General features: G+C 42.1%; 2 protein-coding genes across 2 annotated transcripts; one reads left to right on the top strand and one right to left on the bottom strand.

Moving 5' to 3' along the window:
• Nucleotides 1–513: 513 nt before the first annotated feature.
• LOC308393688 (leukocyte cell-derived chemotaxin-2-like) lies at nucleotides 514–1,632 on the bottom strand (the record flags this gene model as incomplete). Its single annotated transcript, XM_080877647.1, has 4 exons — nucleotides 1,601–1,632; nucleotides 1,099–1,210; nucleotides 861–1,012; nucleotides 514–773 (listed from the first exon to the last, which is right to left on the bottom strand). The coding sequence occupies exons 1-4, from the start codon at nucleotides 1,623–1,625 to the stop codon at nucleotides 514–516; spliced, it is 549 nt and encodes a 182-aa protein (XP_080733773.1). The 5' UTR covers nucleotides 1,626–1,632.
• A 9,499-nt stretch (nucleotides 1,633–11,131) lies between these two features.
• LOC308394603 (tubulin alpha-1A chain-like) lies at nucleotides 11,132–12,891 on the top strand. Its single transcript, XM_080879003.1, has 4 exons — nucleotides 11,132–11,149; nucleotides 11,265–11,487; nucleotides 11,590–11,738; nucleotides 11,814–12,891. The coding sequence occupies exons 1-4, from the start codon at nucleotides 11,147–11,149 to the stop codon at nucleotides 12,783–12,785; spliced, it is 1,347 nt and encodes a 448-aa protein (XP_080735129.1). The 5' UTR covers nucleotides 11,132–11,146; the 3' UTR covers nucleotides 12,786–12,891.
• Nucleotides 12,892–12,938: the final 47 nt, after the last annotated feature.

Genomic DNA, 12,938 nt, shown 5'->3' with positions numbered 1-12,938 from the left:
CCCTCCCCCACCTGAGTATGTCTGACCACCTCTCTCTGCTCGTTGTCCCGGCATACACACCACTCAGGAAAAGGACAAAGCCCATCATCAGAACCATTAGGTTGTGAACGGTCTCCCTGGACATCTCGACCGTGCCAGCTAGAGATGTCTCTCCAGAGCCAGGGCAATTATAAAAGACTACCTCCATCCTGCCCTCTGGAAAAAGGTTCAGATCCATCAGGTGCAAAACCAATAGACTGAAAGGATATTATATAACTGGACTTGTATACAGCCCCACAATGTTTCTGTTTCAATATTTCACCTTTGTGTTCCAGCTACCCAATTTCGCTGTGCAAGAAACAGCACAATGACAATAAAAGCTCTAAAGTCAAAGTCAAAAGCAAATTAATATTTCAATTTTTTTAATTATCAAAAGGCTGAATAAATGCTCCATTTTCAAAAGGATTAAAGCTGTGCAAGCCATTTTAGATAAAACAGACACAGTTAAGAAAAGAATAAGTAAAAGCTTCTTTCTTAGGCGTAATAGTGTGGCAGATCAAACCACCAGAATCGTCCTGGTATTAATTCCGTTTCTTCAGAAGGGACACGAGTCTGACATAAGTCAGAGAAATACTCTGTGGGGTCTTCACTTCTGTTACACATCTGGACGTGGATGTGCGAGGTGATCCCTTGGTAAACGCTCTGCATGGGCAGCATTGTGCCAATCTTCTCACCCTTATCCACCGTTCCTGAGGTTTTGATCGGCTTCACATAGAAAAGTTTGAAACAAAGACCTGCAGGACACAAACACAACCACTCAGTCATTAAATCGAAACCAGGATCAATAACACAATCAGTAACAAGATGGGCGGTGGACTGACCTTCTCCTGAGAGGTTGATGCCCTCGTCGATAGCTTTCTTATTGGGGTCATTATAGACAATCAGGCTCCCTTTGATTGTCACATCAAACGGGGCTAAGACATCTGAGCCGTCACTGCACTCGATGTCCACACCTTTGTGAAGTCTCCCACCCCTGAAATCCAGCAGACATCCAGCTGTGAGCAGCTGCTTCACATCATCCAGCCTTACATTAAAAACAAAAATGTGTTCACAGCTTACCGCGAGGCTCCGTAGTGTCCCTCTCCCCAGCTGTCTGATGTCCTCTGGGTGTTGCATACATTGTCACTGCAGAGCTGACCGAACTTAACAGCATCACACATCCACACCACAGCTGGAGATACACAGAAATACTCAGACTTTCATAGATGCAACCTTAACGTTTTATTTTAAATCTTATCAATAAACTAAATTTGGTCATCTAAAAACAATTTTATTAGCTGATTGGTTAAAGTTTTACTTAAACAGTTTATAAATATGCTAATTAAATGTGCATTCAGGTAAACAGACACAAGCCCAAATGTAAGTTTATGTTTTTACTGACGAAAGTTGTGTTTTAAGTTCATTTTTTCTTCTGCTCTCGTGTCATTCGCAGTGAATTTTTATACGTTATATGTTGTTGGTAGAAAAAATTGAATGCATAAAACCACCAAAACATTGAGAAATATTGACCTCTAACAGGTTTAACATGTAAACGGCTAAATCGCTGTTGGGATTTCCTCACCCAGTAAAACGAGGATGCGTCTCATCTTTAGACCTTCAGCTTTGATCCAGATACTGAGTTTCTGCTGTTACTCTCACAGCATTTATAGCCTTCAGTTTGAATGTGTCAGCAGCTGAAAACAAACACATTCTGGAGTTTTGATTATTCAAATGTTGATGATGAAACTCTTGAGTCTGTTTGTGCTTGTGTTGCATCACTTGGTTACGCAAGTAATCCCAGTATTTGCAAATCTGAGTCTTTATTAGGGTCCAGGTCTCTGCAATCCAAACAAGAGACTAAATCTAACTCTATGGCTTTAGCCGTGGTAAAGAACTTCAAAAGTTAAATATGTAAGCTAAAAGTATTAGTATCAGTAATGGTGTCGGCAATACAGGCCCTGTATTTACTCTGTATCGGATTGATACAAAGTTTGCAGTCTCACACACATTTCTTATGTTCTGATGAGTCTATCAGTCTTTTAAGCAAATTTTTTATCAGATTCATTTTAAGATTGTAAATTCTTTTTTTCTTTTATTATAGAATACATTATATATTCTTTATTTCGTATTAAGTTCAAAAGGAGTACAACATATTAATTAACAACAGCACTTAAGTTCTTTATGTAAATATGACAGGTTTAGCCACACAAGCTAACTTCCTACTGCAGTCACTGCAAACTGAAAATATTTATCGACAATAAAGAAAAAGTGAACACTGAGAATCATCTAAGCATCTAAGAATCATTTAAGGATAAGAGTGTTTGATACCGGGATGCTCTTCTCTGCTTTTTGAGTTTGAGAGAGGTACCGAACAAAAGAAAACATCCCCATTACATATTAAACATCAAATATTAAAATCAGTTATAAAAACTCATACGTCACTAGCTGGGCCCACGTCCTCATTTTAAGTTTGACAGTGTTTTAGTAGGTAAAGGTGAATGCTTTGACATGAATTGAGCTGCGGTTTGGGGAAGGCCTCGAAGGGGACTGGCAGCGGCTCCCGGGCCGGGCAGATCCCCATGTACTAAATAGAAGTGAAGAAGTTGAAGACTGGAGAAGAAGGAGGGAGGGGAGGTGGGGCACGTAAACAAGAATGATCAGCTTGAAGAACTAGGGGAACCTATATAGATGACAGCCGAAAGGAGTGTGTTTGGAGGCGTGGTCCTGCTCCTGAAATTCCGATACATAATCTCCAATTTAAAGCACATTAGCACAGTACCCAAAATACGCAATGAGTTAAAAAAAAAAGAAGCTACTTCAGATTATACAGTGGGGCAAAAAAGTATTCAGTCAGCCACCGATTGTGCAAGTTCCCCCACTTAAAATGATGACAGAGGTCAGTAATTTGCACCAGAGGTACACTTCAACTGTGAGAGACAGAATGTGGAAAAAAAAATCCATGAATTCACATGGTAGGATTTGTAAAGAATTTATTCGTAAATCAGGGTGGAAAATAAGTATTTGGTCACCTCAAACAAGGAAAATCTCTGGCTCTCACAGACCTGTAACGTCTTCTGTAAGAAGCTTTTCTGTCCCCCACTCGTTACCTGTATGAATGGCACCTGTTTGAACTCATCATCTGTATAAAAGACACCTGTCCACAGCCTCAAACAGTCAGACTCCAAACTCCGCCATGGCCAAGACCAAAGAGCTTTCGAAGGACACCAGGAAAAGTATTGTAGACCTGCACCAGACTGGGAAGAGTGAATCTACAATAGGCAAGCAGCTTGGTGTGAAAAAATCAACTGTGGGAGCAATCATCAGAAAATGGAAGACATACAAGGCCACTGATAATCTCCCTCGATCTGGGGCTCCACGCAAGATCTCATCCCGTGGGGTCAAAATGATCATGAGAACGGTGAGCAAAGATCCCAGAACCACACGGGGGGACCTGGTGAATGACCTGCAGAGAGCTGGGACCAAAGTAACAAAGGTCACCATCAGTAACACACTACAACGGCAGGGAATCAAATCCCGCAGTGCCAGACGTGTTCCGCTGCTGAAGCCAGTGCATGTCCAGGCCCGTCTGAAGTTTGCCAGAGAGCACATGGATGATACAGCAGAGGATTGGGAGAATGTCATGTGGTCAGATGAAACCAACTGGGACAAAAAATCGGCCCGGGCATTTTAACTAGACCGGCCCACCAGGATAAAGATTGAAAATGTGACGTCATTCAGGGGTAAAACCGCAAAGGATTCTGGGAACTTGTGGCAAGAGGTACTAGCGCACGCAGGCTTTCAATTGAACTCAGTTACACAGCGATAAAAAGAAACACAAAAAATGGCAAGAAGCTGTTGTATTATTAACTGCAACAGCCGGTCGCATGACAGCCACGGGAAGCCGATCGTTTTTTATCGGATTACGTCGTTGAAGAGAAATTTTTTAAGCCATGTTTCCGAAGTAAGAGCCGACGGATGGTCTGGATATACCAAATATAACGTCTCAGAACACTCCAGCTCACATGTTAGTCTGCTCCAAGCATTCCCACAAAGGTCATAGTTTTTTAGTCGTTAATATGTCATTTTTCTTAACATAATTGGTGATATAGGTTACAAACAAGTCTGGCGCTGAACAGAAATTGTCGCGCTATGCTCCTTTATTTATTGTGTTTATTGTGCATAAATAGTGAATTGTCCTGACACAATATTGCGTTTCGCTTCTGTTATTATGGTACACTGACAAAAACATATACTTTTATTCACAGGATAAAACAGTTGTTTTGTATCACCAATTGTCCAGTACGATTACAGCATACAATATTATTGTCACTGCTACATTTCTGTAATGAACCAGAAATTATTTCCACTACTAATTAATTACCATTGAGCTCAAAGGTTATATTAATAAACGGTTAACGAATGTGTATTTATGACAACGATTTGTGAGACTGGTAAACTTATGATATGTACGATGGTCTTTCGTTCTACACGGTGCATTTCAAGGTCCTGTACCCATCCGTCGGTAAACTGTACCTGGGCTTGTTGCAGTGACCTGAAGTTACTAAACTTCATGAGTGTATGCACTCACTCCAAGAACCGTATAATTATAAATCTGAGCGTGGTGAAAGTTGGGCAGCACGCTAACGTCTTTTGTCCACTCTGTGTGCTCGTAAGGGTCTGACCCTTTCACACCTTTGAGTTTTTTTCTCGTATCTTTTCTTTGTCTTTTCGTCGAGTCTGTCTTTGTACGGACCGGCATTGTTCTCCTTTTGTTTTGTACATTCCTTTTTTGTGCGGCAAAGAAAAAACAAGAAGGTATTGGAACCGGAGAATGAACGTTTTGCGGTGCTGCAAATTCTTGCATTTGATGCAGTACTTGGATTGTTTTGCCACGAGTTCCCGGCATGCAATGCGCGAAAATCACGTGATTGCTAAACAAGGGGGCGGGTGCATTCGGCCTCCTCGGCTGTAATTGGTCCAGCCCAGAGTCGATCATGACCAATTGGCCAATCCAACACCTTTCATTATACCCTTCCAAAAAAAAAAAAAAAAATCCATCGGCCCATAAAAACAAAAAATCGCCAGCGGCCCACTGGGCATATGCCCGGTATGCCCGATGGCCAGTCCAGCTATGGATGAAACCAAAGTAGAACTTTTTGGTATAAACTCAACTCGTCGTGTTTGGAGGAAGAAGAATACTGAGTTGCATCCCAAGAACACCATACCTACTGTGAAGCATGGGGGTGGAAACATCATGCTATGGGGCTGTTTTTCTGCCAAGGGGACAGGACGACTGATCCGTGTTAAGGACAGAATGAATGGGGCCATGTATCGTGAGATTTTGAGCCAAAACCTCCTTCCATCAGTGAGAACTTTGAAGATGAAACGAGGCTGGGTCTTCCAACATGACAATGATCCAAAACACACCGCCCGGGCAACAAAGGAGTGGCTCCGTAAGAAGCATTTGAAAGTCCTGGAGTGGCCTAGCCAGTCTCCAGACCTCAACCCCATAGAAAATCTGTGGCGGGAGTTGAAAGTCCGTGTTGCTCGGCGACAGCCCCAAAACATCACTGCTCTCGAGAAGATCTGCATGGAGGAATGAGCCAAAATACCAGCTACTGTGTGTGCAAACCTGGTAAAGACCTATAGTAAACGTTTGACCTCTGTTATTGCCAACAAAGGTTATGTTACAAAGTATTGAGTTGTATTTTTGTTATTGACCAAATACTTATTTTCCACCCTGATTTACGAATAAATTCTTTACAAATCCTACCATGTGGATTCATGGATTTTTTTTTCACATTCTGTCTCTCACAGTTGAAGTGTACCTCTGGTGCAAATTACTGACCTCTGTCATCATTTTAGGTGGGGGAACTTGCACAATCGGTGGCTGACTAAATACCTTTTTGCCCCACTGTATTTGATTACCCAAAAATAGGTTTTGAAGATTTGCAGAAAAAAGTTCCTCATTCTGTGGGTTCATTATTTCAGGTTTTGCTACCTGATAATTAAAGACTGCCCAAAATTTTATCTGAAAATTTTTGGGCAGATGTAGATATTTTATTCAGGAGTAAAAAATATCTGCAAGCCGAATCATGTTTATAATTAGCTGTATTAGGTAGAATTTTACAATTATAATGCAAACGAGATGCCCCCCCCCCCCCCCCCCCCCAACATAAATACAAACACAGGAACACACACACACGCTTTCTATTCATCTGCTGATCAGATGAACCTAGGAAAGAGAATCAACGCACTGAGATCTGAGTCCTCATTAGTGAAATTGTTAATAATACTGCCAAGCTAAATAATTTTACTCTATTCATAACCTTTTTGTGTTTTTGATATAAGTTAAATTTATTATTATGCATAAATATTTGTATACACCTGATGGTGTTCTCCCTTCTGTTGTAACACTCGGATGTTGACACAGAGGGGTTCCATAAACGCTTGTTTGGATGTCCTTGAAAGCTAATAGTTACATCTGGGCACGGTTAATTATTACTACTTTTAGCAGGTTCAGGTAGACATGTCGCGAAACAAGACACACTGGAAACATGTTTAAAAACAGAGTGAAAGAACAACGGTCAGGGAAGGTCTGTTTTTTGTGTCTTTTGGACACCTGAAGGGTCTGACAGCTCTGCTGAAGCATAAGAACTGCATCTTTGCTGCTTTAGAAAGAAAAGAAAAGAAAAGATTACTCCTTATGCTGCTTTTGGATATATAATTAAAACCAAAATTAAAAACTAAAGAGCAATTAAAACTTTCACAGATCAGAAGTCAATCCACAATATTTTATCACTACAGTTTGATTCTTCATCAACAGAATGACCGTTACTTAGTGTAAGTGATCCTGATGGTCTGGACATTCAGGGTCATTTTGAAGACCCAGACCCTGAACCATGGTGCTCATCTTGAGCGTCTTGGCAAGGCTGGACTCCAGGATATTAAAGTAGACTTTGATGGCAGGCAGGAATGGCAAAAATGGTCATCTAAAGTTTCTACTCAGAACATCTAATACAAACACTGTACAAGCATTCTGTTGTGTCTGATGTTCCCAGTTATAAAATCTGATTATATAAAAGATTTTTGAGATTTGTTTGCCGCAATGTCCTCTGCAAAGTTTACTCTTCACACATAGGGGTGGAGCTCACCTTCAGCTTGAAGCCCTGCAGGCTATTGGTGTAGCCAACCACCGTGCCCCTCCAAACTCTCACCAGGCAGACTGTGTGAGACAACAGCTCGATGCAGTACTTGGGTTTGTCCAACTCCCCAAAGACAACACAGGCAAAGAAACAGTTCATTATTCAGACACCGACAGAGCACTGTGTAAAGTCTGACACGGGGAAACGTGCTAACATCAAAATAGCACTGGTTTCCACTATAAAACATGATTACAGTGATGGACTCTGACTTATGATAAAGTGCACCAGGATGATAAGTAATACTGAAAATACTCAGAATTGATTGGATCTACTCTGACCTGCTTTTTTTTGTGCCAAAAAACTTAGTTCAGGGTTAGACCTAAGTTTAACCAGGTGTCTGAGCACTGGCAAACGTTCATGTTCAGTTAATCTGTAAAAGGTCATTAAAATGTTCTTCCTGTTGATTCTTTCTGACAATCTCAGATGAGCTCACACTGAAATTAAATCTTTGTCTATGCCATGAGGAAGGACTATGAAGAGAACAAATCAGGGAGTGCTGAGGCTAAACCTTGGCCTCTCCCCATTGGACAGCCAATCACAAATATTTATTTATTTATTTATTTATGTTTGGGGTTTCTTTGCCTGTCCTTTACAGCGCTGTAGCAAACAGAATTATTGTCTAATATTTATTTTCCTAAGTGCTCTTTTGCTATACTGGACCACTTGATTGTCATATTTAGAAGTTTTTTATCAGGATTGTTTATTTATTTATTTGTATTTTATTTTAAGTATTTACAATCAGAACTGAGAGGACCGGGGGACTGGAAAGAAAAGACAGACAGAGCCGGGGGGCAGACTGAGATATTGCACAGGCCCTGCCAAGCAGTCACCAGGAGTGAGCCAGTGCACACCCGAGCACTCAGCCCTGGACGCAGAGAACCACCAATGTACCAGCAGGTGGGGCACCAGCCACTGGCAGGGAGTATGGTGGGGGTAGATAAACCCCCATACCTAGGGGGAGAGAGGAGTGGAATCTAAGACCCGACCTGACACAGACACAAACATTTATTCCCATCCTTACGTACACATACACAAACACTCAGCTCTCGCCCAACACAGACACACACAGACATGAACCATACACACACTCCAGAGTCCAGACTCTGGAGTGGAGATGAGCAGACCACCCCAATCACAAATATTCCCAAGACCACTGCCTTACAGTCCTTTACATCATATCTTTCTGATGTGGCTGCTTATTATTATTATGCATATTATTTCCGATTTATGTGCTCCCTCTACAGAACATTTTAAGCACTTTTAAAGATATCTCGTATCACTGCTACTGGAATGATTCAGTTATATGTTTCTTTTTTAAGCCTCATGAGGTATCACAACTGCGTGTCTTACACAAGTGCTTAGACAGTGCAAAAAGCTGGATTAGCATCTCATGCTAAACCTTCCATCAAATTTTGACTCTGGTTTTACTTTAGATGGTCATTACTGTTTCTTCGAGATTGGATTACTGTAGCTCATTATTCACCTTCCTAAAGCATCATTGGACCATCTGCAGACTGTACAGAACACTGCTTCCAGAATTCTGGCCAAATCAAAGAGATTTTCTAATGTCACAGCACTACTCGTCCAGCTCCAGTGGCTTCCAGAAAACATTTCAAGCTCTTGGTTCTCACTTATAGGTTTCTAAATGGTCAAGCACTGGCATATATTAAAGAAAAAGAACTCTAGGGGGTCCCTAAGGTCCTGAAAACTAAAGGTGACTGAGCCTTCTCAATAGTACCACCAGGACTCTGGAACTCTCTCACCTTTAGTTTGAAGTCTGCAGACTCTGTTGAGCTTTTTAAAAAGCAACTAAAAACTTCTTTTTACAACTGCTTTTAAGTAACTTTTTCAGTGTACTGATGTGTAATGTTTTTTCTTGCTTCTGATCAGCACTTTGGGACCAATATCTTTAAAGGTGCTATTGAAGTGAAGTTTTTACTTTACTTTTTACTTTACTTCCTCTTTTCTTCTCTCTCTTGCAACTCCATCTTCATCACCTTTGTCCATTATATCGACTATCCGTCCTCTGCATATGTCCAATCCTTGCCTCTCTGACTTTGTCTCCATGCTTAGATCTTGTTGAATTCCTCAGGCAGCAGCATCACAGGTCAGCTGATCACAGCCTGTAAACATAATCTACTCACAGTTTAAATTATTACAAATTATTTCTAAGTGATTCTTTTTCCATCTTAGGTTTATCTCAACAACAGCATAGAGCTATTCTTAAAAATTCACTTTGTTCTACATCACATGTAGTCAAGATGAGCAAAATCATTAGAAAGTTTGTTCCCTTGTATTAATACCATTTTCAGTTAGGTCAGTTAGCTTGGCAAAAAAAAAAAAAAAAACGCTGGTGGAAATCTCCTAAAGGGCTTACTTTGGACCACTAATTACTTTCAACTTGAATACAGATGTTGAGTCAGTACCTCAGTGTTTACCAGAGTCGTTTTAAAAACAGATGTCTATACTTCTACTTAAGCAAAGAATGTCTGCACTTTTGCCACCCCTATCTGTTTGACAGTGACGGTCCTTCCCTGTACTTTGCAAGTTTCAGTGACTAGTTGACATTTGGGTGCCCTCCAGCGACAAAGAAATATATAATTCATATAATCTGTTGACTCCAATCTGCATTTTACATGTGCATGTGGAAAGCCTTAAAAAAAACTCCTGGTTAGACCTGCACAGTCACCAGATCTCATTCCAATAGAGCACATTTGGGTTATGGTAACAGGGGAGATTCCCATTATGGAATTGTAGCAACACAGTTAACCAGTGTAAAGACCACGGGCCAAATGAGGATGGCTGCAATTCATTGCGCTCTGGGTTGAGGGCCCACTTCAACAGCTGGAAATCCCCACATATGAGACTCAAACCCACAATCCTGGCTTAGGAGGCCAGTGCCTTATCCATTAGGCCACTGGGGTTACATGCTGTGATGCATGTGTGTAACCTGAACTGTGTGGGACACTGTCATGTTAATATGGATAATCTCTGAGGAATGTTTCCAGCACCTTGTTGAATCTATGCAATGAAAATTAAGGTAGTTCTAAAGGCAAAATGGGCTCCCACCTGGTTCTAGTAGTACCTAATAAAGTGGCCAGTGGGTATACACTGTAGGCTTGTCTCCCTGACTGTTTATGTTCCCTTTTCTGTGGTTTTCTAATTTAGTCCCTGGCTCTTTGTGGTCTTATGGTACTTCATAACAAAATGCAAATATGCAAACATTTAAATGTAGTCAGAAAAAAGGGCTTAAATGAAATAGCCAAAGTCAAATCCTAAAACTAATTAGGCTACATTTCACATATGTAACTGGATAAAGCTTATAAAAAGCTATTTTATACATTATCACTGAAGCCCATGAGTTGTTAAATTTCTTGTTAAAATTACTTACGTTGCTTACATTAAAGAACAGACTTTATAGTTTCTCTTCTTATCAGTTTCAGTAAATAACATTGATCCTATAAGCTCAACTTGCTGAAGTGCCCACAAATGTAACTTACATCTGGGCAACGTACAAACAGGCTGTGAGGGGGGCTGTTAAAAATATTCTGTTTACAAATATTTGGGGAATGTAGAATTCCTTTGACTCTCTCACATGGAGCTTTGAGCCCCCCTCAGAGCTTTGAGTTTATTAACCACTCTGTGCTTTTTCCTTAGGTGCTTGTGAGTTAAATGAGTTTTGTGTGCCTGATGTATGGGCTCAGGGTTATACATTATCTTTCCACAGGAAAAATGGTCATGGATGTGTGACCGAGCGTGTCGGGACAATGATTTTGCCCTCTGGTAAACTCAGTTAACCCCCATTTGTGAACAACAAGACCCGTTACTATAGAGTTTGGAGATACTATAAGTACCAGAGAGATCTTGAGAGAGAGCAGATTTCGCCTGCAGATCCTCGCAGTCAGCAGCAGGAATTTAGAACCATGGTAAGTTTCTGCAGTGTCTTACAGACTCTGTAATGTCCACTTTTAAAGGTGTGATAGTGTTGCCTATTAGATTCCACAAAGCCTTTTCTAATGTTGATGTGGCCTGGTCTTGCAGCGGGAGTGCCTCTCTGTTCATGTTGGCCAGGCAGGCGTCCAGATGGGAAACGCATGCTGGGAGCTGTACTGCCTGGAGCACGGCATCCAGCCGGATGGTCAGACGCCCAGTGACAAGACAATCGGGGGAGGAGACGACTCCTTCAACACCTTCTTCAGTGAAACCGGGGCTGGAAAACATGTTCCCAGGGCTGTCTTTGTGGACCTGGAACCAACTGTCATTGGTAAAATTTCAATTTTTAAATATAAATTTAAATATATTTATACGTAAAGGATTTGAAAATTTTTCTCATATACTCATATACAGTTATTTTTCGTGAATATAGATGAAGTCCGTACAGGAACCTACCGGCAGCTCTTCCACCCCGAGCAGCTTATCACTGGAAAAGAAGATGCAGCCAACAACTACGCCCGAGGTCACTACACCATCGGCAAAGAGATCATTGACCTGGTTCTTGACAGAATTCGTAAACTGGTGAGTTTATCTACATGTATTAGTTTAGAGTGTAGTTATGTATGGAGAAAATAGTGCTGTTTTGTTCCCCTGCAGGCTGACCAGTGCACAGGGCTGCAGGGTTTCCTCATCTTCCACTCCTTTGGAGGAGGAACTGGCTCCGGTTTCACCTCTCTGCTCATGGAGCGTCTCTCCGTTGACTACGGCAAGAAGTCAAAGTTGGAGTTCGCAGTTTACCCAGCTCCTCAAGTGTCCACAGCTGTGGTGGAGCCCTACAACTCCATCCTGACCACCCACACCACCCTGGAGCACTCTGACTGTGCCTTCATGGTGGACAATGAGGCCATCTATGACATCTGCCGCAGGAACCTGGACATCGAGCGTCCCACCTACACCAACCTCAACAGGCTGATTGGTCAGATCGTCTCCTCCATCACCGCCTCCCTTCGCTTTGATGGAGCCTTGAATGTGGACCTGACAGAGTTCCAGACCAACCTGGTGCCCTACCCTCGCATCCACTTCCCTCTGGCCACCTATGCCCCTGTTATCTCAGCAGAGAAGGCCTATCACGAGCAGCTCTCTGTAGCTGAGATCACCAATGCCTGCTTCGAGCCAGCCAATCAGATGGTGAAGTGTGACCCTCGCCATGGAAAGTACATGGCCTGCTGCCTTCTGTACCGTGGTGACGTGGTTCCTAAAGAAGTGAACGCCGCCATTGCCACCATCAAGACGAAACGCACCATTCAGTTTGTGGACTGGTGTCCTACAGGTTTCAAGGTGGGCATCAACTACCAGCCCCCCACCGTGGTTCCTGGAGGAGACCTGGCCAAGGTGCAGAGAGCAGTGTGCATGCTGAGCAACACCACTGCCATCGCAGAGGCCTGGGCTCGACTCGACCACAAGTTCGATCTGATGTACGCCAAGAGGGCCTTCGTCCACTGGTATGTGGGAGAGGGAATGGAGGAAGGAGAGTTCTCAGAGGCCAGAGAGGACATGGCTGCCCTGGAGAAGGATTATGAGGAGGTGGGAACCGACAGCATCGGCGATGAGGGAGAGGGGGAGGAGTAATACGTTTTAGTTTTGCATAATGATATCATTATTGTATTTCAGCAGTGAGCAATGCCATATTGGTTTTTTATATATATGTGTGTGCATGTGTGTGCAAAAATAAACCAAGAGTGCAAAGCATTTGTCTGTCTGTGCATTTCAGTTTCTCCCACT

This window comes from Rhamphochromis sp. 'chilingali' (assembly GCF_963969265.1).
Source record: "Rhamphochromis sp. 'chilingali' genome assembly, chromosome: 3".
In the NCBI taxonomy this organism is placed as follows: domain Eukaryota; kingdom Metazoa; phylum Chordata; class Actinopteri; order Cichliformes; family Cichlidae; genus Rhamphochromis; species Rhamphochromis sp. 'chilingali'.
Note: the sequence above shows the minus strand (reverse complement) of the source record. Positions and strands in the feature narration are given on the sequence as shown.